The sequence below is a fragment of the Eucyclogobius newberryi genome, unplaced genomic scaffold, assembly GCF_026437365.1.
Source record: "Eucyclogobius newberryi isolate DKJ021-1_F unplaced genomic scaffold, fEucNew1.0.hap1 SCAF_3, whole genome shotgun sequence".
NCBI lineage: Eukaryota > Metazoa > Chordata > Actinopteri > Gobiiformes > Gobiidae > Eucyclogobius > Eucyclogobius newberryi.
In genome coordinates this window covers 29,137,279-29,162,014 of record NW_027315945.1, presented here as the reverse complement: position 1 = coordinate 29,162,014, position 24,736 = coordinate 29,137,279, and the positions used below count along the sequence as shown (strand labels likewise).

The 24,736-nt window shown below is 38.6% G+C and overlaps 3 protein-coding genes across 5 annotated transcripts in view; 1 reads left to right on the top strand and 2 right to left on the bottom strand.

Moving 5' to 3' along the window:
* The window catches only part of l3mbtl1b (L3MBTL histone methyl-lysine binding protein 1b), a 12,327-nt gene extending 522 nt beyond the window's left edge, over positions 1–11,805 (bottom strand). Inside the window, exons 1-23 of one of the 2 annotated variants that reach the window (XM_072460448.1) lie at positions 11,668–11,805; positions 11,133–11,361; positions 9,900–10,017; positions 8,919–9,108; positions 8,652–8,838; positions 8,298–8,427; positions 8,127–8,178; positions 7,943–8,037; positions 7,519–7,623; positions 7,175–7,310; positions 7,000–7,091; positions 6,772–6,923; positions 6,613–6,689; positions 6,083–6,168; positions 5,898–6,008; positions 5,671–5,785; positions 5,225–5,324; positions 4,911–5,096; positions 4,167–4,265; positions 2,860–2,924; positions 2,617–2,789; positions 2,214–2,276; positions 1–1,464 (exon numbers count right to left, since the gene is read on the bottom strand). The exon at positions 1–1,464 is cut by the window's left edge and continues 522 nt beyond it. In XM_072460448.1, the coding sequence (XP_072316549.1) occupies positions 1,336–1,464; positions 2,214–2,276; positions 2,617–2,789; positions 2,860–2,924; positions 4,167–4,265; positions 4,911–5,096; positions 5,225–5,324; positions 5,671–5,785; positions 5,898–6,008; positions 6,083–6,168; positions 6,613–6,689; positions 6,772–6,923; positions 7,000–7,091; positions 7,175–7,310; positions 7,519–7,623; positions 7,943–8,037; positions 8,127–8,178; positions 8,298–8,427; positions 8,652–8,838; positions 8,919–9,108; positions 9,900–10,010 (2,454 nt within the window). In that variant the 5' untranslated portion in view covers positions 10,011–10,017; positions 11,133–11,361; positions 11,668–11,805 and the 3' untranslated portion in view covers positions 1–1,335. The remainder of the gene's footprint in view (positions 1,465–2,213; positions 2,277–2,616; positions 2,790–2,859; positions 2,925–4,166; positions 4,266–4,910; positions 5,097–5,224; positions 5,325–5,670; positions 5,786–5,897; positions 6,009–6,082; positions 6,169–6,612; positions 6,690–6,771; positions 6,924–6,999; positions 7,092–7,174; positions 7,311–7,518; positions 7,624–7,942; positions 8,038–8,126; positions 8,179–8,297; positions 8,428–8,651; positions 8,839–8,918; positions 9,109–9,899; positions 10,018–11,132; positions 11,362–11,667) is intronic. The other variant, XM_072460447.1, reaches the window with a different exon arrangement.
* On the top strand, positions 11,733–14,982 carry LOC140373794 (putative transmembrane protein 244). Of its 2 annotated transcripts, none has more exons than XM_072460450.1 (6): positions 11,733–11,824; positions 13,485–13,570; positions 13,785–13,858; positions 13,931–14,056; positions 14,133–14,177; positions 14,881–14,982. In XM_072460450.1, the coding sequence occupies exons 2-6, from the start codon at positions 13,539–13,541 to the stop codon at positions 14,973–14,975; spliced, it is 372 nt and encodes a 123-aa protein (XP_072316551.1). In that variant the 5' UTR covers positions 11,733–11,824; positions 13,485–13,538; the 3' UTR covers positions 14,976–14,982. The 2 variants fall into 2 exon arrangements, with proteins under 2 accessions (XP_072316551.1, XP_072316550.1); XM_072460449.1 differs by lacking the exon at positions 11,733–11,824 and adding an exon at positions 12,714–12,873.
* A 209-nt stretch (positions 14,983–15,191) lies between these two features.
* On the bottom strand, positions 15,192–21,707 carry sgk2b (serum/glucocorticoid regulated kinase 2b). The gene is made up of 12 exons (XM_072460915.1): positions 21,531–21,707; positions 21,135–21,213; positions 20,001–20,067; positions 19,878–19,903; positions 19,240–19,297; positions 19,079–19,162; positions 18,466–18,597; positions 18,219–18,331; positions 17,118–17,337; positions 16,652–16,807; positions 16,479–16,568; positions 15,192–15,536 (listed from the first exon to the last, which is right to left on the bottom strand). The coding sequence occupies exons 1-12, from the start codon at positions 21,595–21,597 to the stop codon at positions 15,384–15,386; spliced, it is 1,245 nt and encodes a 414-aa protein (XP_072317016.1). The 5' UTR covers positions 21,598–21,707; the 3' UTR covers positions 15,192–15,383.
* Between the last annotated feature and the right edge of the window lie 3,029 nt (positions 21,708–24,736).

Sequence of the window (24,736 nt, the reverse complement as noted above, 5' to 3'; positions counted from 1 at the left end):
GATTTTTCAATAAAAATATGTTGTTATTTTTATTAGGGTTGCAACTGACAATTGTTTTAGTCGTCGAACAGTTATTTTTATTGTACATGAAGATTCTTTACAGCATATTTTTATCCAAATTAAAAAAAAAAAATGGTGACTAAAGACATCTAAATAGAGAATATTGACAAATGAAGGTTATTATTGATGAAAATCTGAAATTGTTTAATCTTTTTTTTGGCATTATGCCACACCGTCTTAATTATAAAAATGTTTATGTTTTAGGGTCTGTATAGACCAGAGAGCGATTAACAAACTACGACTACAATTATTTGTAGCTTTGATTAATCATGAAGGATCAGTTCATTGTTGCAGCCCTACTTTGTATATTTGTTCTGTAAACACAGCCTTTGCAAAGTGATAATTGTGCCAACTCAGATGGCGGTTTTGTTTCGATTGCGATAAATTGTACAGCTCGGAACTGTGTCACTTCTATGCCTGGAATATCCCACAGCATGGCTTTAAAAGTATCAATCTCCATGGATGACATCTCCAGGCCAAGTTACAGGTCCGGTCCGTCTCATTGATAAATCTGAACTTGGACCAAAAGGCTCTCAAACTCGCCAACTTCGACCTGGGACCGCCCTCTTGCCCATGCAGTTACGTTTCTGGGACCAGGATGCATATTTTGACATCCAGTCATCTTTTTACAGTTCACAATTAACGCGGAAAGTCGTCTGGGTAACATATCGGTACATAAGCACGCTTGAGAAACGAGACCCCTGATCTGCAGAGGCGTCTCGGTAAGAATGCAGGTAATGTAAGTCGTCAAAAGACAAATGTAAGCTAGAGAAGATGGATATCACACTGTGGAACATTCCAGGAGAAACTAGAACATCTCGCAACCCTCGCCAAGTGCAGCTTTAACCGTTCAGATAAACCTCCAGCTTCGACACTGGCCTCACTGTCACATTTAATGTAACCTCCCTCACGATTGTATTTTGCAGCATTTAAAAAACGTGTCGCCTCCTAAAAGCGACGTTGCGATGTTTGATCCGTCTGCTCAGAGCCCAAGCGCCATTTTAAAGAGAGAAAAACAGCACGAGTTACTCAATAAACTGTACAATGTTCAGAAATGTTATTAAAAGGTGCATATAGGGGTGATGGTTACGTAAACAAAAGCGAGCGTTCCTCTGCTGTCAGCGCCGTCAGGTCGCCGTCCGTGGAGGAGACAAGGAACACGAGGAGGAAAATGGCGTCCACTTGAAGCTCTTGACACATTAATGAGGGCTAAAAAACAATAGCTCCTTGTATGAAAAGTCTTACATTGAGTCAATAGAAATCAAAGTCGGGGCTCTACTCCTCGTCTGCGTTCTTCAACATCAGAATGGAGTTGTAGATCTTGAGGGCGGGCCCCAGTTTGATTGACAGGATCTTGACGATGTCAGTTTGCGTCAGCAGCAGAAAAGCCTCGCCATCTATTTGCTGTAAATGATCAAATTATATTCAATGAGTACATTAGCACAAACATTTTTTAAAAAACAAAATAGAATTGTCTTTTTGCCATGATTTTACGAACATTAACAATACACACTTTTAATATCTGCCATTTAATACAAAAATATATGAGATTTCTTCCTCCAAAGTCTGACTTCCATTCTAAACTTCATGTTTTTACTGACAGAAGTGCCCAGCTCTACGACTATGTAACATTTTTGTAATCCTACATGTATGACCCGGGGTACACATTTATTGAATAATCGCAAGTACAGAACAGTGGGCGGCGATAGAAGGAAGATGAACATGCATGAATAAATCAAAATACAACTTTGAGTAAAGCTATTAATATTTTGAGAGAGTTTAGATTTCATCAGGAATCATGTAGTGTGCGGTTCTTTTCTGATTGTTCACATGTCACTGTGTTTGGTTAAATCACTCGGAGCAAGACAGAGGCGGAGCTGAGGGGTGGAGGAGAGAAGCTGACCACATACAGTATGTGTCTTTTGTGTCTTTACAGAGAATCACAGATTCATTTCTAACTGCCATTGCACCACCTTCGGGTTTGATATAGACAGATAATCAATGAAGCTGAAAGGATTTTATTTACACTCTTCTCTTTCATGTCTTTATCTGTTTTTAATGCATTTTTTCCTGTTGTGTGAAGCACTTTGAATTGCGCTCTACAAACACATTTGCCAAGTTTCAAACCTGTATAAAAAATGTCAACTTCTTACCTCCGTTTTAAATGTAGCAGCATGTTCTTTACATCCAGGCAGTCCCTTCACAAAGACGGACACCTAAAAACACATCAGAAGTATTCACAAATATTAAAATTACTACATTGACTTATCCTTCCATAAATAACAGATTGAACAATATTTTTGGACACAAAATTTATGGCGTGTACATTTTCTATATAGATACTAACAAAGCACTTATGTGATTAATTCTGCCATGTATTCATTGCAGCTCAGTTTTTTCCTCTTCAGATTCTGTGTTTTTGAGTCATTTTGTGTCATTGGCATAAAGAAGTTTCAACATACATCAATATCACGCACTTGGAAATGTGTTATCGTGACAGGCTTAAGTATGAGCCTTTTTCTTTAAACATATATTGAAGAGTAACAAAGGTGTGACCTCCTCTGCGCTCCATGTGGCCACTCTCTTGGCCGTCAGCCCCAGGACCTCGGGCAGCAGCTGGCAGTGTTTGTCCCAGCACAGAGCCACTCGATGAGGGGGAGACGCAGACATGCCCGGGGAGAACACAGACTCGTGGAGGGCCTGCTGGAAGGAGAGTTCCTCTGGAGAAGCTACAAAAGAGACGGCAGACGTGAGTTCAGACGATTCCTTTAAGTTGTAACTGTGGAACCGTAAACGTACCTTTTCCGTCACCAATCTCCTCTTTGACATAGTGCATCTTTAGGTATTTGGGAGGTGGGGCAGACCTGAAAGAACCAACAACATGACGTTACGTTAGCTTTTGTTTTCACTTTTATATACAGAAAAACAACATTTCCAAAAAATATTGGTTGCAATCAGAAAAATATTGTAAAGTGACTTATCGTTCACGATTTGATAAATGGAACAATATATTTTTGGGGGGTTTATACTGTATACTATTTATACTGTATACATTTTCTATGCATTAATAGGGAACTTCATTTCATGAACATTTGAGCTGTATTTGGTTGGATAATTTGTTTGTTTTGCATTATATATAATTTTTTATTCAGAAAATGGTTCACTGGGAATCTCCTGCTTTAGTGTGTTAGAGGCATAACGCAGTTTTGAGTATTCTGAAGTTTTTTAATTTGCCATACAAAATGTGTTAGGCTTACCTGAACGTCACATAATATCCACTGAATCAGTATAAAGAGCATCTTTATTGTCTCCTACAAGTCTTTTTATTTACTACATATTTATGCATTTATCCTTTTATATTTTAAATATTTTGGACATTTTGACATGGAATTGGTTCACTTAAATTTGGAGAGCATTCCAAAGGTCAATTTCTCAAACAGAATCACATTTTGGCCAAACATTAGTTCTTAATCTAAAGGCGTTGTTCATATTTAACTGTTAGCAGCAGTCCACATGACCCAATGCATTCAGAGCATCCTAATTATTCACTGTGATGAGTTCATAAGTGCTTTTCTCATCTCTTAGCTTTACTGTGATGACAAAACAAACAACCATAAAGATGCTAACAATGCACTTCCTGCTTCGCTGAGAATAAATAGCTCTATAATTAGAGCAGAGAAAGCGCTGTGGTCTCATTTTTACCTAATTAGATGCTTTTATAATATATCTGTACCGGGGGAAAACTGATTTTACTTAATTACATGAAAGAAATCAGGTACAGCCCCCGTTATAGCGGACATTTCTTTACCCCCTTTTATTTTAATAATAAAAAAAACAAACGGAAAGAGACTCATAGAAAGAAGATAAAAAAGTCAGTTAGGCATGTCTCCATATGAGCCTCATCTGTGCGCAACCATTTCTTAATTTAAAGACAAATGGAATGTCTGCTGGGAGGTCCTTGTTCACAGCAGAACACATAATTTCCAGCTTTCTTAACCCAACCATGTCTATAAGTGTTTGTATATTAAATATTATTAAAAACCCTCATAAGTATAATCCCGGACTCCAGCTTTTAGCACAAACGCTGCAGTTTTCAGAGACTTTACCGTTTAGGTCTGGCTGTGGCGTGGTTCTGCTCACTGGCTCCCCCTGCTGGCTCACACGGGCCGACACGTCCACTGCGCTCCACTTCCGTCACGGGTTTCCTAGCAACACAGAAAACCCACTCAAACCTGGTTCAGAGCGACTGCGGAGCCTGCACTGCACCGGCAGAAGCTCCAGGGACCGGCAGCGAGGGTGTGGGTGAATCTCGCGCACACACAACACAAAGAATACAAATTCTGACATATCTTTGCCACGCGAGAGCCCCCTCTTGTTTAAGAAATACACTGCGTAATATACAAGGAAACCCAGCAGAGGAAAAACATCACTATCTACGTTATTTATGTCGTGTTAAATGTTAAACTGCAGTGGAGGAATAGATTGTTTTGTGATTTACGGCTTTGCTCTGGGTTTGAAGGGCAAATTTTCAGAACAGAAATTATGCATTTTACTATGTCATTGTTTTAATTGATCAATAATTGTTATCATTACTAACATTTTGTCAATTGCACAGTCGATAAAATATAATATGAATGATTATACCTATTGTATATGAGTCTTAGAATCAATGTTGGCTTGTAGATAGATAATATTTACAGCTAGTCAGGATTATTTGATAAATCCTATTTAACTGGGACTAAACTTGGCTTAGACCCGGATAGGACAGGACAAGTCTAAATCTGGACCTGACGTGGACCGGCCTATTCGCCCGCATGTCCTGACAGTAAATGATCAGACTGGTATGTAACCTGTTGAGGGACTCGTCTGCTCCTTCCACGGGCTCGGAGGCAGACGAGGGCTGTGAGTTTGGAGCATCGGGGCGTCGGCCACGAGGCAGAGGGCCGCTCAGGGTGACGGGCCGCTCCCCACTGAGGCGGTCCGGCAGCAGACTGTCCTTGTTCAGGTTCAGCTCCGAGTAAGGGCAGCTCACCTGACTGACAGAGGAGAAAACATCTACATTTACAAAACTATTTGTCACTAAACCTATGGAGAATCTGAAGATTTGTGTTGGATATATTCAGCTGAATAAGTAAAAGAGTATGTGAAGTACTGAAGTACTGACGTGTAGTGCGTGCCATAGCGTGGTCCTCTGATGTGACCCACTCCGTTACATCCTGGAGTGGGACATCCTTGTCCAGGGGGCGCTATTACCTCACAAGGGGCTGAAATATTTCAAAACACGCAGTAATAATACTTTGTGGGAAGGTTGAGACATTTTTGTGGGTGAATCAATTCCAAACAAACCCTTTATAATCTATTAAGATGGTTAAATCTAATTATATATATATATATATATATATATATATATATATATATATATATATATATATATATATATATATATATATATATATATATATATATATATATATATATATATATATATATATATATATATATATATATATATATATATATATATATATATATATATATATATATGTATGTATATGTATGTATGTATGTATGTATATACACTTGTATACTTAAATGTTTCTGTGTGCGCACCATTGGGATATTCAAGAGAATGCCCAGTTTTCTGACACCATCCAACAGGGTGAATATCTGGGCAGTCAGTTTCTACCCAGTAGTCGTACTCTGAGCTCCAACCATCAAAACAAATCTATCGGGGGGAAATTTAATTTAATTTAGTTTAAATGGTTAAAACATTTTACTGCAAATAAGGTGTGAAAGACACAACAAAACAAAAAAAACAGATAGAACAGTAAATTTACCTTAAGCCTGTGCTCTTCAGTGTCAGCGATTGTGGCCACACGGATGAGCATTGGGTTTCGCTTGTCCACTGCCTCCAGTTTCATTCCAAACTGAAATCCATGCGACGGCCGCTGGAAACGTTACAAATATTAATACTGCAACTCAGCAATGTGTAGACAAACTGTAAAATATGCAAATGTCCTACTGGTTTGAAGGCGCGTGCAGGAGCGGCTTGTGTTCCTGTCTCCTCTAGATATTTCTCCCATGAGAAAGTCCTGGGCTGTTTGTATTCTGCAGAAGAAATAAAGTTCATTACTTTCTGCAGAACAAAAATAGACTGAAAACTCACAAAGGGGGAAAAGTAAGGATTATTTTACTAGTCAACAAGTCAATATTATTTATGTTTGAATTAGTCGACTAGTTTTATTTGCATTATTTTTAAATACATTTTAAGTAGATGAAGATAAACACTTCAACATAAAGAAACTGCACATATAAAGTGTATTATTGATCAAAATGGTTTGTGTCTCAATTATAAAATGTCCTTTGGAATGTGTTTTAAGATATTTTTTTAAAACAGTCAACAATTATTCATTTAGTCACGATTATTCTGATTAATTGATGCAGTCGTTATATCTAATACTACAATAAAATGTCTGTATGATTTCAACCATAATATTTTATATTGAAGTTAATGTGAATAAGCCTAACCAATATCCTCATGTTGAGTTTTACCCGCTGGTGTGGTCAGCGGCAGCTCGGCCTCTTCACAATACCCCACAGGATGGATGTATGGACACGTAGCATCACACCTGAGCACAAAGTCTGAGTTCAACACTAATTGCCAAGTGTTTCGATCCTCAACAAAACAGATGAACGGGCCATTTTATTTACCAGTAATCGTACGTGTCGTCCCAGTTGTCAAAATGAATAAGGAGACGATTGTCCACCACTGCAGCGATTGTAGCCACACAAACGAGAGGCGGGTTTTTTCTGTCCACAGCCTCCAGTTTCATCCCAGTCCTGAACCCAGACGGAGTCACGGACTGAAAACAAAAAGCACAGGTAATTATAAGTACATTACAAATTTATAAGTATTACCGGGCGGTGCTTACTACTTACAGTGTTGAGGCTTTTGAAAAGGTGTTTGGGAGCCAGCTGACCTCTGCAGTTCTTCACATACATGCTCCAATTAAACTCTCCCTCTTTGCAGCCTGACATACAACATAAGTTTGGATTATCTCTTAACGGTCTTCTTTTCACTTTTTATGACGTGAAAATGAGGTGACGACTGTACCTTTAGGCAGCAATAACTTGTGTCCGTTCTTTTCACACCATCCGGCTGGTTTTAGATCCCACGAGTCCGCGTTGGCCCAGAAGTCGTAGCATTCGGGATATCCGTCAAAGTGAAGCCTTACTCTGTAGCCTTGAATCTAAAGTGGGGCGCACATCATTAACAAAAGTTGGGGGTGATCATGATTCATCACCACTGCGGGCATAAATGATAAAGAAATAGCACTGTATTACCAGAGAAAAGTTAGAAGATTAAGAGCGAATACGTGATAAAATCATCTTATATTGTTTGTTTTGCCACTTTTATGTCGGCTCATAGTTACTACTGAAAATAAACGTCCCACAAACCTCGGCGACGGTCAGCACACAGAACAGAGAGGGGTGACATGGGTCCAGCCCCTCGAGCTTCATTCCCACTTTAAAGCTGTTCCTGCTCTGGGGAAATGACTGGTGCTGGAAAACAGAGACTCCAAAACTCAAGCGTACCGTCAGAATATGATTTATATTTCCCCATATCGTTCAGCCAGGTTAAAACAGGGGGAACCACGCGGACGGCTGCTCTGTTGTTGCTTTGCGAGGATGTGAACTCCAGTATTATTCCTTCAATTTACTTGTGCTTTTATTGCAAACCAAAAAAAAGCTTAAAAACTCCTCTCTAAAGAATTCTTGTGACTTATAATTGAGACCCCTGACTTGTAACCCGGCCCGTCTTTAAGGAGCTATATGAATGTCAGTTACAAGGCTACATAGTGCACCTTTGGGATAATTATACCTCTTTGAAGAGTTTCACAGGCGCAGCGATGGCCTTTTCCTCTTCCAGATACGCGGGCCAGCTCCACGCACGTTTTTTATTCGGTGGTGCCAATCCTAAACAGTCACACAAAATAAAAGATTAAATTATATATATTTATTTCAAACAATGATCTGAAATAGTAAATTACATTAATTTGACATACCAAGCTTGGGCAGTTTTGGACCCCTTTTGGCTTTGGAGGCCTTTAATTTCTCCTATACACAACAAAAAACAATCACAGAAGAAGTTATTCTTTTAATTTTTCTTTTGATATCAATGTCATGATAAAATATGAATAAATAAATAAATATATGCACTTATTTAAATCGTTTACCTCTGGCTCCTCTTGATTTTCTTCCTCTTCGTCACCAGAATCCATGTAAATCTTTCTTTTCTTGCGAATTCGCTTTCCCAGTCCCTCACCTCCTGTGGCCTGGTTCTCTCGGGTTTCTGTCGGAGAGGATCTGAGGAGATAAATCCTATAAATGTTTTCCATGAACTTGGAAATGTAGCCAAATTTCAGGTTTTAAGGGGTTTTTGGTCTAAAATACAAATGCAAAATGGACATCCACCAAAAGTTTATGGGGGAAAAAAAAGAAATTGACTCCCGGGCCTTGGCGAGTTTCAAAGTGTGCGGGACAGTTGAGAAGGAACTTTTTGGTTGCATTAAACAGTTATGTGACAGTACCTGCCGCTGGAGGGCTGGGCACAGATGGAGCTGCAGTATTTGGCCTGAATGAGGGCGTCTCTGGCCACATTTCCTCCACAGGCCGCACATCGCACCAGCTCCGGGTTTGAGCTCGTCTCCGGTGCCAACCCGATCTCAACACTCGAACCCACCTCCACGTTCAGGCTCTCCGTACTGGGACCTTTCGCTAAACACAGTCAAACATTGTAAGATTTTGAAAAGGGAGGTGTAATATGTGGCTTTAATGTGAGCGTCAGCCCTCATTACCCTGAGATGATCCTGGTCGTGAAGGGTTTGACATGGTCAGGGCTTTGGTTGAAGTTGTCTGAAGCTGCCCTTCTGGAGGAGGAGTAGGACTATGAGACGCTTGTGCATTCAAGGTCCCACTCTTAGTCTCTTGCACTTTGCCCTCCAGGTCGGTGACTATTTCCAATGTCCCAAACTCAGTCATGCGAAACTATGGAAATGTAAAAAGAAATTAAGCAAAACTAAACAATTCAAGTACGCCATAATGACTGTGATAAATACATTTGTAACACAATTAATAATAGTTATTAGCTATTCATAGTGACATTTTGAGGACAATTCACCATTCAAAAGATAACTATTTAAAACTAAATATTCTAACAGTCCTTTTTTCATTGTTCTGAAATCCATAGATACAGCACAGAAAACAATCATTTAGGAGATATTAAAGTCTAAATGACAGGTTGTCCGTTTTTTGACTTGGTTTGGTAGAATAGCACCTGTGGTAAATATTTAACGTTTTACTTCTGTATAGTTGCAGTTTGTTAAAATATTTTGCACAATAAGAGTTTAAATTGACAGGAACTAGACTATTTACACTTAACTGACACACTTTTCTGACAGTTTAAACAATCATTCAACAAAATAAAGGTGTTATAAGGCATTATTCTTTTTCATTAATATATTTCATAAATATATTCATAAATATTGTGTAATTTATATGGATTTTGGCTCTTGTTTACACTATGGTTGCAGTTATGGAATTACCGCTACCTATGTCATATTTGCTGCTCATGTCCAACCAGAAAGGACAATTAAAAACTTTGCAAACATGGTCAAACAGGGGACAAATAGGCAAAATGTTTAGTATAATCTGAAATATAATAGTGTTCACTATGTTTTATAGACTTTAAAAAGACAAAATGAACATGGTTGGAGTTGCATGGATACAGCAGTATGATTAAGTATACAGCAAGACATAGTAACTACTCTTAAATTAACCTTGATGTCGCTGCCAGGGAGAGTTGCAATGCCGTCCTTCCAGTCCAAAGCACCCATCATATCAAACTCAGTTCCCTGAGAAGGGCCATCACTCGGAGGAGTGTCAGTCATTACCAACCTGAAATAACCACAAACACACAAAACTATATTAAATAGATCAAAGCTAACATGTCCAATATACAAGTCATTTCAAATAGCTTGTTTTCACAACGCACCTACACCTACAGAGGGAAAGGCAAGTTTAAAATGCAATCCAGGTTAATATATTTGTCATTACTGGACCTAAACACACGCTCAAAGATTAGCATCTTCTCTGTTTGAGTAAGTTCACAGGCATCATTGTAGACAGTAGAGATGGCAAAGACTTAGGCCACAACATTTGTATTGGGATTTTTCTTCATTCAAGAATAATCCGTTGAAAAATTATGCATTTTCACTTCTTCAGTTGATTTAGAATCAGAACGCTTATTTGGGGTTTGAATATTTAGATCATGATTTAATCTATGCCTTAGGATGGAGGGTTGTGTTTCTTAAAGCTTAACTGGGGTCTGGTTCTAAAAAACACCCAAATCATCCTTCCAATGAATGTCTGCACTTGTAAACAGTGCACTGTGCATCATCGCCGCTAGATGGCGCATGTGTATCGGCAACACTTCGTCATCAGACAAACAGTGCAACATATTATTGTTTTAATCAAACGAATAGTCGCTAAATATCCACACAAATAGTCTTAACAGTCAAATGCCATGTCAAGGCGTTTATTAATGACAAAAAAATGTGAGTCCACTTTGTGTTAGGCACACAAGTTTATGTTTTCCTTGTTTTAACAGCATCTCTGAAAAGCGCTGCTTTTCCTGCTTAAAACCCATCAAGAGTGTGGATCCTGCACTGGATTTACAACAAACACTGACTTATGTGACGATTTGTTCAACTTAATTCTGGTTTTATTCCATTAATAGGGCGATATAACGTTTTAATCTTCATTCACGTTTAAGACTAAACTAAGACCATATTTTGAAGTGTCATGGTAAAAATAACCCCGTGTAAAGTTATCAACACTATGCCCTTAACAGTCCTGGTCAGGTGTGGCGACAAACCGAAGACCTTAGTTTTATTCTAGCAGTACATGAAGTGTATGAAGAGCGCCCATGATTAGCATTCGTCTTATACAAAATGGCGGAGCATAGGAAGAGGCCACCAACACGTTTAAACTATAGAAATTACTCTACTTACGCACAAAAACAAATTTAAAAATGCATGTGCGGGTCCTGCAGGGTCCTGTCGTTGTAATGCAATTTTAGAATTAATTGTTTTCCTCCGCTCTTGAGATTTTCTTCACTTTCCCCTTGTCACGGAATGTCAGCCCAGGTTTAGCTAGCGCAGAAGCTAACAGCGCTAGCTCCTCCGCTGAAGTGAACGGAGGAGTGTTAGCCTAGCACTGACTGATGCAGCTAAGGACAATCTGCAATAAAGAAGTTTCTTGCTCAATCATTACATCAAACCCTATATGCAAAATTATTTGACTCAAAACATACTAACTCCCAATAACATTGCATCACTCCTGTCCGTTTATATGTTGTTGCGTGATTAATTTTCTTGAATAGAAACTTGAAAAAAACGATTTATTTTGCCGTTTTTAAATCAGAGTATAAATTCTGAAACTAGAAGTAAATAAGAATATGAACAACAGACTTTAATTTTGTTTACGTTTAGCTCAATTAAGAAGAAATAACCGCATCATTGATTAAAAAAATTGTGTGCAACTCACCTCGTTTCTGTTTTAACTCTTATTTAGAGCTGGGGCAGGATGCGCATGCGCGAAAGACGCGCTGCTGACAAGTTTGGATTCTGAAAAGTTCTGTCCAGTTTCTGCATCAATAACAGACTCGTGTCGACTCAAGACCTTTGCCATCGATGTTTGAAAGGTTACCGAGCCATATCTGCCCCTTTCTTTAGTCCTAAACCCTAAGGATGCACAACAACTACGAGAGAGAAAACAATGCGCATGGCGTGAATGGAGCGACCGCAGTGTCTCAGCCGTTGAGATTAGGAGCGGTAGTTTTGCAAAAAATAAGGCATCACCTGCACCTTTTATCTAATAAACCTCGTTATTTCAGCTGTTTTTAAATAAACAAGTTGATTTCGTGTCATTTTATTTCAAACGCACGCCATTTTAATATAGACTCAAACGCGCACAACAACATGCAGCCTTTTTGACTAAATCCCGAGTTTTATCGCCGCACTGTAGTTATTGTTGACCGCGTATGTGCTATATATCAGTGATATTGTGCACGATGCTTTCCTATTCTGAAAAGCTCGAGTGTTAGGTGGGGTAAAGACGTGCGACACACAATGAAAGCAAAGTCTGAACGGTGTGCACCTAGCCTACGTTTATTAGGCTCATAAGATGTAGTTTTGTCACGACCAGTGGTTTATTTGTGCTGCATTTGATGAAATACGCGTACGCCTCTCGTGTTTACGCCTTTAGCGAATGGTGCAATAAGCTAACGACTTGTTTTCTATTTTAACTACTTCAGATGCTGATATGCTTGTAACAGTTGGTATAATCTAGTTTTATTACTGCCCAGTTTCATCAAAATAATTGCCATTCAAACAAAATAGCCTATTATCATTTATTTTGTAGTGGAAGTAGTAGGTTTCAGCCCTGCACATAGGATTTTATTAACATTACTAACATCTCGACCACAAAATATCTGTGTAATGTGATGTTTTTCCGGTTTATTATTAAATCGGTTTGATTGTTGAACAAATACCTAAAAACAGCACGAGGTGAAACGAGTTCGTGGTTTGCAGAAGCGCGTTTCCCTCTTTTGCCGCTGGGGGGCAGTAAAAGTCCATTCATTTAAACCGGGATTATCGGCGGTGAGCTGCGTTACCGGGAATATAATGCACAATTTAGAAATTGAACGACAAATATGAGATGGCATTCAATGGAAAAGCGGTCGACTCCAAGGTAAGACGTCAGATCACGCAAATAGTTGATTATTTTGGCCCTCCACAAATCAATAAAGGCAGATCGTGACCAGGTAGTCTTTGATCGTAACCAAGAACAGAGCGGTGATGATAAGCTACGTGAAACTGTCGTGCTACGAAAATAAGAGCAATAGAATGTGAAAATATGTGTCCCTGTGTCTGTATATCACTGGGCACATTAATACGGCCAGTAAAATCAGAAAACTCAATCATTATATCTGATTTGCATGCACAAAAAAATGTGTCAGTAAAAAACAAAAACCATGTCAGTAAAGGATTTTTAGAATAACTGTTGTACCTGGAAGACAAAGTGCAATGGATTTAAAAAATAACTTTCACTTTTTCTCTTCAAGTTTTGTCTTTGCCACATTAGTTTGCTTCTTTTTTTAAAACATAATATTATTGTTTTGCATAATTTTCCAAAGAAAAAAAATCTGATGTAACTATTTACATGAAATTTCAAAAATCTGATAACTCTAGAAATCAGACAATGGTCAGATTTGTGGTGTGCATGTAAATCACTGTTTTAGCCCAAATGCTGTAGGTTGGATTTGAACTTTGACTTAATTCTTTCTTCTAATTTCTCTACAGACCGTGTTTTACAACCTGCTGTTGTGCCTGATCATCTTCTACAGCCTTTTCTATATGATTGGGAGCGTGTGCTTTGGTGCTTTTAGGTACGATACACAAACGCACTCAACAAACAACTCATTTATGACAGATTAACTGCACTGCCCGTTGTGACTGACGTGTTTTTAAATACTCAACATTGATTCGTATGATTGAGGGGTCATTTCATAATCTTAAAGGCCAGTTCTGACCGATGCTGTGGTTGAGTCCTTGGGCAAGACACTTCCCTCCACCTTGATTGCATTTTACTCTATTTTTCAGGTTGAATAAGTTTGATGGACTCATCCCATTTGACTTCAAGAGCGATCCAGCCGAATCAAACTCCAAATATTTAGGTAAAAAACACGATTTTTACTTCTTTTTTTTAATTGCAACTCTGCTTTCTAACTTTTGGGCTTTTCTTTCAGTCAGCCTGGTGTCTTTAGAGCTCACATACTTCTGCAGTGGCCTTTTGTTTGCAGCCGTGGTGAGGCGGCGCGTGTGGGACTACGCCCTCACAGTCACTCTCCTGCACGTTCTCATCACCAGCCTCGGTAAACTTACAACGTGCACCAAAGAGCACATTGACCAAACCGACAGTCCCACTCACAGTTGTTGTCTCTTTGGCAGTAATGATGGAGTTTCCCTTGGTGTGGCAGTGGTGGCTTGCTTTAGGTATGTATAATAAAACTGCATTTATCCACCTCTTTGCACCAAGTACCACATCTGAAAATATTTGGCGAGGATAAGGTGTCCAAAATGATCTCTAAAGTAATGCATAACCAGAACTTAAACCACTTCTTAACGAGACTGAACTCAACAAGGCCAATACAAATCACGTATCTAGAATAATCAGATAAACCAATCATTATTTTTTGAGAAATCTGATTATAAGAACACCCGGTGGCATGTATTAGTTAATTATTAGAATTTTAGCGTAACTGTTGTGTTTGAAAGGCAAAGTACAAGGACTTATAAAGTAACTCTTTAACTCGTTCTCTTTCAAGTCGTCTTTGTTTAGTTTGTCCTTTTTTTGCATAGTTTCCTTGTCAAATTCTGCACAGTTGTGAACAATCAGAACTAAATCAGATTAGTTCGGTCAGATGTAGCTGTTTGCATGACATTTCTATAATCTGACAACTCAAAACAAGGGTCTAAACATGGTCTAAACTCCAACTGTCCCAGAACTAAACCAAAACTAAGCTAAAAGTGCCAGTAGAATCCAGCATAGCACTAGTTTCACCTGTACAGTTTGAGAATCACAGTAAAAAACATAATCTTTCTGTTGAGTTGCCAAGTTTAAAGTAAAAAGTCTGACAAATTACTCGAGCAACAGTAAACCTCTGTATATATATTTTACCTTCCTATCTTCTCATAGGTTGTGGGTTGTTCCTGATGATCTGCAACGGTCAACTTATCGCCTACTTCAGCTGTCAAAGTGACCGGTCTTATCCCTCGTTTAGCATTTACTGACGTCTTGGAGCGATGTCACCCCATTTTCTGTTGTTGTTTACAAAGACCAAAGCATATTTATTCAGTTTTGCTATGAAAGACTAGATGCCAATCAAGAAATGGTTTAAAAAGTTTGAAAATTGTCTGCATTTTTGCTTTTGCCTTGTTGCCACACACAATATTTTTTCATCATGTGCAATTTGAAAGTGTTCTGCGAAAAAATAAATACAACTTAGGTAAAAAATATAAGCTTTGTTTATTGTGTCACATTCTCAGTCAATGAAATAACAAAAATAAACTTTATTAAGAATTGTATGTAAATTAGCGGAAAGGAAGGAAAACTTTGTTCAGTAAATCAGAACCTTTATATGTGTTGAAAATAGAAAATAATAAATTAACAAATAAATGAATAAGCAGGGTTTGATGCTTTTATAAAACCATCTCTGCCGGGTTTATGTAAGAGAATCCGTGGAAGACCTCATTGGCGCCCCCTGGCTTTGTCCTTCCGTTCACACCGACAGACGCAGGCACCGGCTGTAACGTGAACTCAGGGTCAATGTAGCTGATGTCAAACGGGCCGCACTGAGGGGGAAAAGACAACACTTTAAATTATTCATGTGCCAATATATCTGGTCAAATAAATACATTAACCAAGATTTGTGAATTGCTCTGTTTTGGAATAAATCTAAAGTTGGACAGTGTAATGTTTCTTTGTTGTTGCTCGTTTTATCTTTATAACATATCGTTTTTATTTAAGATATTTTCACTTGTAAAATCATTGTGGAGATTACAACAAGACTACATTTAAAAGGACAGTAGAGTAGAGTTTTTCGAGCACAACAAAAAGCTTGCTTCGCCAAATATGTCTGCAGTCAGATGATAAATAAACAAATGATAAATTAATATACAATGTGTAAGTTGTGTAAGTTTACTTGTTCAATTCTTGTGCTGTGTGGGGCCTTTTCTGAAGTATATTGTATTTGTATGTTCTACACTGGGTTAGAGGTGGGCAATATATAAAAAATGTGATATGTTGTAAATGTCGAAGAAGCAAAATTTGAATATCGAGTGTATTGTTAATGGGGAAAATGCAACAAAAGCTGATCAAACATGAAAAAGTTATGTCATGTAATGCGAGGGTGCATGTGGCGTGTGTTTAGTAAATTGGAGACTGTCAATTGCCCCTCGTGAACGAATGTGAGAGAAAGTCTATGTGTCTAACTTTTCTATGTATAAATAAATAAAATGTCTATGTCTCCGTGTTGACCCTGTGATGGATGATTCATTTTACAGACATATCACATTCGTCCGATAATTAAACCTCAACTAATAGGTTTAAAGACACGTTTTAACACATTTCTGTTGGATTGACACAATATGGTCTGACTATCTCCCCCCAAAAAAGCGAGATGTATTATTTTTTGTCAATATCGCCACCTTCGTCTGTGTTTTCCATTTTGAGCGTCTAGCAGCAGTGTTTTGTGAGGTTCAGACGCCGCGCTTGTGTTTTGAAATGACGCTCACCACATTTGGAATGAAAGGTGGTTTTATCTTCTTGGCTAAGAGGTCGTCCCAGTCGATAGATGCAAAGAAGGGGTGTTTCTGGAGTTCATCCTGAAACAAGAAACATATAATAAGCACAATGACATTACTCATTGAAGTCAGGTAAGTTTTTTTCTGGGTGCAATTATACAAACCATGTCGGCACTTCCTCCTAATCGAGTGGTCACGTCTCTGTCCAAGAGTCCTTCTAACAGAGAGCAGGCTGCTTCTGAGGCTCCACTGGGAACTTTCAGAGGAGCGTGGAGGATATTTTCAAACATGTCTGCTTTGTTTTGGCTGTAAAATGGAGGCTAGAAGGAAGAAAGGGAGATAAAAAGAATAGTTAAATGACTTCCGTACGAGATCCCAATGTCTCTACCAGATTTAGTTTCGGGTTTAGTCCTGGTTTTGGTCCAATTTTGATGTGAACGCACTTTAAATTAATCTCGCACAAATACAAAGAGGCGTTTCCTCGAAGATTGATGTGACAGAGAGCAAAAGTCTAAATATCGAGTGTATAAAAACTGTGTGGGGCGCATGTGTTTCACCTTAGAGTCTATGTCTAATTTAAGTCTATGTCTAAGGTTTGAACTGCACTCTAGGTCCGTGTCATTCGCTCACCAGGCTGAAAAGCATCTCGAACAGGACGCTGCCCAAGCTCCACCAGTCCACGGCCGGGCTGTAGGGCTGCCCCTGGAGCACCTCGGGGGCCAGGTACTCCGGAGTACCACAGAACGTGTGCGTGATGTCGCCCACCGCTACTCCCTCTTTACACAGGCCAAAGTCTGTCAGCATCACGTGACCCTCACAGTCCAGCAAGATGTTTTCAGGTTTCAGATCCCTGTACATGAAGTAGAAGTTATTACAACTACTGTTAGCACAACTACTACTATAACTATGCCACTGTTACTACAACTACTACATCTGTTACTACTACTACTACTACTACTACTATTATTACTACTAATGCTACTATAGCTACTACTACTACTACTACTACTACTACTACTACTACAACTATTATTACCACTAATGCTACTACAGCTACTTCTTCTACTACTACTACTACTACTACTACTACTACTATTATTCCCACTAATGGTACTACAGCTACTTCTACATCTACTACTACTACTACTACTACTACTACTACTACTACTACTACTACTACTACTACTACTACTACTTCTACTACTACTACTACTACTACTACTGTTATTACCACTAATGCTACTACAGTTACTTATACTACTACTACTACCACTTCTACATCTACTACTACTACAACTGTTAAGGCTGCCACTACTACTACTACTACTAGGATGGGCCAAGATCTCACGCTACAAAAAAAAAGATAAAAAAAATTGCCACAAGATTGGGCACAAATGTAGAAAATGTAGTTCCAATAAGCAACTCTAAAATAACAGAACAAATATCCAAATTAAATTCAATATAAATTGAAATTCACAATTTTTGCCTACATTTTTATTTATTTTATATTTGTGTCTTGCTATAACAGCCACTAATACAACCACTACTACCGCTATTGTTATTATTATGAAACTACAACTACTACTACGCTTACATCGACTACTGGTAATTCTAATACCACAACTACCATTGCTGTATAGCTCATTAAGTTAAATGAAGCTATGTAGTAACGGATACATTTACACATAAATAACGGATAAATAAATGATCACCCACTTTCTCCGTATGTACCTGTAAACTATACTCAGTGAGTGAAGGTAGCCGAGCGCCAGAGCCATTTCCGCGGCGTAGAAAGACGAGCGCGCTTCGGGAAAGGATCGCTCTTTCTGAAGATGGAAGAAAAGCTACAAGAAAAGAGACAAATACAAGAATGAAGAAAACACACTGAGAGCTTGGGGAGGAACTGGTTTAGACCGGGGCCGGGGGAGAATAGAGTGACCCGGGTTTACGGTTACTTTGAGGGAAAGTTTTTGCATACCTCTCCTCCGTTGACGTAGTCCAAGACGAAGTAGAGCGCGTTGGGCGTCTGGAACGAGAAGTGAAGCCCCACCAAAAAAGGGTGTTCCAGCCCCTTCAGCAAGACGCTCCTCTCCACCATCACGTGCTGCTGCTGCAAAGACGACGGCGGCGACGACGACTCAGTGATTTGGAGATTTGAAAAGCACACGCGCCAACACAACCAGGGCTAAAGGTGCACTGTGTAACTTTTACTGGTTCCGCAGAATGACTTTAAACGTGCACATGCAGAATTTCTTTCACTTTGGCTGTTTTTTGTGCTGAAAATACCATGACAAAGTGACTTTTGTCCACTGATCATGGCAAACACAAGGTCTCTGATTCTGATTCTAATGCAACAATGACTTCTGCAGAAATGTCAATGGTTTTAGGGTGTTTCTTGAACATTAAAACCGGTATTAACGAGGCAAAATTAACTGTATCTTTATGGTAATGTCGAGTTTGATAGTTTAAAACACAAAAACTCAAGCCCAATCGCAGACAATCAGTGGCCATTGCTTAAATCGGTCACCAAAATAAAAGTCTACCCCCATTTGGTCATTTGTCAAACACTGTCTTTTTTTTATCCGACTTACCTCTCTCCTTTTCACTATTAAATCCTTCTGTAGCACCTTCACCGCATAGTAGCCTCCCCGTGTTCTGTGCCTTGCAAGAAGCACCTGCAAGAAAGTCCCGATGTCTTAATGAGAGTTTAACAATCAGCCGACCGAAACGTTGAATATTGTCTAGGCCTCACCTTGCCAAAGCTTCCTTTTCCAATGAGCTTCAGATAGTCGAAGTCAGCCGGTTTAATTCTGAGTAAAGAGAACAAATAATAGTCAGCCAGATGTTTTTCAGTGGTTATGTGTAGGTCTACACGTACTATTTGTCGACACTGTGTGCTATCACTAATTAAGAAAACAAAAGAATCTGTGACTTTTCAAGACAACATCATTTTGCACTTTTGAGCAGATTTTGAGCAGGACAATTTATCAAACTACATTTCAGTGAATGATGTTTTGAAGATATGCAAAATGTGTTATGAAAGTGACGTTCCAAACTTTCAAATAAGGATATAGGGTGATATTTCTGCACTTTTGTGACTATTTCTACCGACATTTCACATTTTTCTGATAATTAAACCTCAAAAGATTTGCTTAATGACCCATTTCCGACCCATTTCTGTTGTTTTGACACAATATTGTCCGACTATCGTTATCGGGACGCTCAAAAGACACACTGAGAGATGAATTTTTTGTCCGCTTTGCCCAGCACTTATTTGAGCGTCACATTGCGCTATAGTAAGACGCAAAGACGAGTAAGATATTCCTTTGCGTCAAAGCTGCCCGCGCCCCTGCAGTAAATAACCCTAACCTTTCTCTCCCGAATACTTACAGAGCAGTTTCGTGGTCGACTGCATTCTGCAAGAGAAAAACGGCGCGAGGTCAGAGAAAGTCAAGAGGTCAGATTTGGTTTCTTGTCTCGTCAACAGCCTTTAAAATCTCAGCGTGCGCTCACCAGTGTGCATTTCTCTCCCCGTCTCCTCAGTCTGCTCTGACCACGGACGAGCTTCTGTGTCTCTGATCTTCAGGACGACACAAATGAGATTTTATTAGTCAGGTTACCACATTTTATTTGGAAGAGTTACAAGTGGGTGAGATGACTTTAAGGAAAATTAAGCTCTGATAACACTTTAGAGCCTATAAAACATTTAATTTCTAATTTTTCCACACTATATACTGTATTTTCCGGACCATAAGTCGCACTGGAGTATAAGTCGCTCCAGCCAAAAAATGGATAATAGAGAAGAAAAAAACATATATTAGTCGCACCGGAGTATGAAATGCGGTGTGAAAATAACAAATAATATCACATACAAGTCGCTCCGGAGTATAAGTATATAAGAATAAATATCAGTATAAGTCCCACCCCGGGCAAAACTATGAAAAAAGGTGCGATTTATAGTCCGGAATAATAACATATTTTTGGAGAAAGGGATGGCAACTTTTAAGAAAATATTACAGCCTTATAATATATGACACCCAAAAATGTAAAAGAAAACTCAAGGAATAAAGATATTACCCTGGTCGTAAGCATTGAAGTTACTTTTCTAGACCAAACTCCACTAATAAATCTTTGTATGCGCGAGTGGATTAATTTTACGTGACAGAATCAAAGGGCAACTATGTCGTGCCTGTAGCTGTGAAATAATGACATGTGAATATTGGAGAGAATGTATCATAATGTAGGCCAAGTCCTTAGATTTTTACTTTCAAATGACATCAAATAACATCTTTTTCTGTCAAAGTTTCAAAGCACATTGATCACGCATAATAATAAGGGAGTCTTTAGAAAAGTCTTTATTTAAAGTTTTGTCACGATTACTCAAAGAGGCTTTACTTTTATTATTATTATTAACATTATTATTATTATCATTATTATTATTATTAATTTGGACATCGTTATTTCAAAAACACTGTGCACGGCCCTGGATCGTACCTTGCTTTCTATCACTTTTTAATTTAATAATTAAACTATTGAGCTAGTAGGATTCTATAGGAGAATATTATTGTTGGAACGGTTTACAACAAGGACAAACCGTAGTTATAATTCTTGTGTGATAAAAACATCAACACAGTCTTAACAACTTACCGCTGGCAGAGCTGTTGGCTGGAGACTAATTTGTGAATGTAGTCAGTGAAGCCCCCCTTCTTCTTCCCTTTGAGTAGAGCTGTGACAGAGAGAGGGCACAGAGCAACTTACATAAGTGTACAAAGCTTGAATTAGTCTCTAATGGTCCTGTGATCACTTTGAATGGTTAAAACACAACAATCTCAAGCCTTACATTTTTCCTTTCTTATTTTATTTGGTGATTTATTTCATTTGATAATGTAAAAGCTTGTTAATTACACTTAAATATAGACATGAGCCAGTGCTTTTAACATATGTATATCAATGCATTTTTATGATAAAGCAGCATTTCTTATAGTCATCAAAACTTGGCTGGATTTAGAGATAAAACTACACCAAATTTCCAAGTATCCTTACCTGAGAAAAAGGTAACAAGGCCTTTCATTTTTGAGTAGGTCATGGGTCGATCCTGCGTCACCGTCATTGGAAAAGAGTGTTTTTTTAATGTCTTTTTTCTTTTTAATTCCAAATGGAGGCGTTGACGTGGCCCGAGCGTTCACCCTCCAGCACCCAAAGGTCCTGCCGCTTTATAAATTGTGAATCTGCGCGACGAGGGGGCGGAGTCGCGCTGCTGCGTTCAAAGACGCTCGGAGAAATTGCTATCAGACGTGCGCATCATTTTACATTAAACATGCAGGAGCGCGATTGCGACACAAACGTTGAAATGTAAACAGTAATTAATTTGTAGCCTACTATGAAGGTTATTTTGTTTTTATAACGATTTTTTTTTGACATCGTATTTTTTTACATCGAATGTGATCGTATTTATATACAATTAATATTTTCACTAGATTCGATGTAAAAAAAAATGAATATTCATTGTCAAAAAAATTCAATGTCAAAAAGAAAAAATCGTAATAAAAACACAAAATAACCTTCATATCTAGTAACCTCAAATTAATAACAGTGTATTTGTTGCGGTGCGAATAAATGCGTCACATGTGCATTAGTTACAACATGTCTTATTAATCTCTGTGTGTAATCTTTTTTTTTTAATTAGTTACAAAGATTACAAAGAATCACACAGACGTAACGACGGATGCTCTGTGCTGGGGTCATGGTTCTATTATATTATGGCTGGAGTCTGCATGGTGGTCAAGTCTAGTCTGCGACAGAAAACCTAAGGTGATACTGGTCAGTGAAGGCAGCACGGTGACCCACTGCCCACGCGGGGAAGTCACGCAGTCCAGGGCTGATACAGGCTCGAGCTGCCCTGAACCAGTGGTCAAAGAACAACAGTCCAGGGCAGGAGCATGAGGGCAGAGCCGGGTCTGGGCAGTCTGGACTCTGGAGGAACATGGTGTGATCTATTAAAGTCATATGAACTTAAGATGACAAATGTATTGATCATGTTTTGGTTGTGCTGGATTAGTTTACTTTTAGACTGAGGTGAGTTGCAGATTCAACATATCAAAATTAGGACTAAACCAGGACTAAACCCAAAACTAAACCTGGACTAGATCAGACCTCAACAAGGACTAGGACAGCACCAAACCGAGCCCATATCAGGACCAAAATGGGCTCAGTTCAGGACCAAATAAGTTAATGATCAGTGTGAACTCGCCCTTATTGTTACATTTCTGGGTTAGTTTCCTGCAGATTTAGTTTGATGGAGCTGCACATTGTATTAAGGCAATATGATATTAGTCAGAAACATTTTTAGCCATTTTACAACATTGTTTAAGATTAAGGTACGCTTCATTGTCCTCGTAGGGACATTTGTCCTCTGCATTCGACCCATACTTCAATACCTCTGGGACAGCTCAGGAGCAGTGGTGTATTGCTCAGGGACCAGCTCCAGATCATTGCAAGTTAGAGTTAATCCTGTGTTGCACTGAGGCTTGAGTAATTCATGTTGCCACCTACCCCCTATCTCCGCCCACATCCCTGTACTGAGTCATAAATGTCGGGTTCTATCATGTCACATAGCCACTTCAAACAATAAAAAAATGTAAATGACATTCCACTGTTGTCCACTGAGATGTCACTATAAAGAGTTTTGAAAAGGAAGTCAATAGACCTGTTTCTAAATTAAAGCCGTTTTAGATCAATATTGCAGTTTACAATGAACAAAATGTGAAATGATGATCTACATATGTTATAGTTCAATTCTAAGTACTGGGAAAAAACATAATATGTCTCTTTTAAAGTGGAATGATCCAGATCAAGTCAAAACTACTTAAAACATGAACTTGATTCAAGTTGTTATATCTCATTTATTTGACTTACTTTCTCTTTCTCTTTTTTTTTTCTTGCAGCGTAGGGAAAACTAAATTGAGTTGTGACATTCTATGTTTAGGGCCAGCTGACCTACATAAGATTAGGACCAAGTTTGTCCTTGGTTTGTCCAGTACAGTGGGCCTTTTGTATCTTATCTTAAATATGGACGTAAAGTTTCTTGTGTCTCCATGAAGATGGTTCTCTGGTTCTCAAAATCACCAAGTACCACCTAAGAAAATACTTGTCCTTCAGGGTACCACCAGATCTAATCCAGGTCTTGAACAAGACTTTTCTAGGTCTAAGCTAGGACTAAACCAGGTCTAATATAAGACTACACATAATTTTACAAGTACCGAGCACCGAGAAACACTGGCCTGGAAAGTTAAACAGTTTGGCTCTAAATGTATCAATCTCCACGGAAAGAAGCAGCTGACACTTCTAGGCCAAGTTACAGGTCAGAACTGTGGAGTGGTGACCCCGTTTACTGTAACAATGCAGGTTTTTCACCAACAAAAACACCTATAATTGAACAAATAAAAGCGTTTAATGCCATTTTATGAAACAATGCAAGCAAAGCAATGATTTCTCCATAATTAGGTGATTTGAGTAATTAGGGACCACCAGGAAATGTACATAGTGAACCTTTAACATGGTCTAGGTATGTCCGTATCAGACCGAAAAGCTCAGTCTGTTTAATTGGTCTTTCATTGGTCCCTGCAGCATTCCTTCAGTATACAGCCCTCTCTTATCCTTGTCCCGGCTGAACCTGTCAACACGGCTGCTTTTTAATGGCTGACTGATATGTGGGCTCCTCCGGGTAGAATTTCATTAACATCTTGTTAATATCTCAAGTATATTTAGAGTTCATTAAAGACTATTATTTCAACATACCCGGCTTCATCTCATGTCTCTGATGGTTATGTAACGATGTATAGTATGTATGGTTATATCGTTTGCATCAACATCAGATTATTTTACCAACTGATAATGCAATATTTCATTTTCTGTTTCCTTGGAGACTGAAAATGAGGTTGGCGATGTTGTTGCTATTTTGGTTTTTAGACTTAGGCAAACTGTATTGATCCACCAGAGAAATGACTTGGACACAGTAGATCACTCATTACAATATAATAACAATTCTGTGTTTGAATAAGATAAGAGCATCTTTATTTGTCAATTTCCGTTCAAGAACAGCAGACTAGAAATAAGCAATAAAAATATAATAATAATCATTAAAAATATACTTTAATACAACACACCACTGTATCATGTACACTGAGTGCTTTGGCTGTGTGTACAGTGCAGCATAGACAGATAACAGCAGTGACTAGTTGAACCAGAGA

Excerpts from the sequence above, each read along its gene's own strand:
- LOC140373794 (XM_072460449.1), top strand. The coding sequence starts at position 12,841 with ATGGCATTCAATGGAAAAGCGGTCGACTCCAAG. Across the intron at positions 12,874-13,484 it reads GAAAAGCGGTCGACTCCAAG|ACCGTGTTTTACAACCTGCT; the intron begins GTAAGACGTCAG and ends ATTTCTCTACAG. Across the intron at positions 13,571-13,784 it reads GTGTGCTTTGGTGCTTTTAG|GTTGAATAAGTTTGATGGAC; the intron begins GTACGATACACA and ends TCTATTTTTCAG.
- sgk2b (XM_072460915.1), bottom strand. The coding sequence starts at position 21,597 with ATGACGGTGACGCAGGATCGACCCATGACCTACTCAAAAATGAAAGGC. Across the intron at positions 17,338-18,218 it reads TCACTGAGTATAGTTTACAG|GGATCTGAAACCTGAAAACA; the intron begins GTACATACGGAG and ends CTTCATGTACAG. Across the intron at positions 15,537-16,478 it reads CACCTTTCATTCCAAATGTG|TGCGGCCCGTTTGACATCAG; the intron begins GTGAGCGTCATT and ends TTTCCCCCTCAG.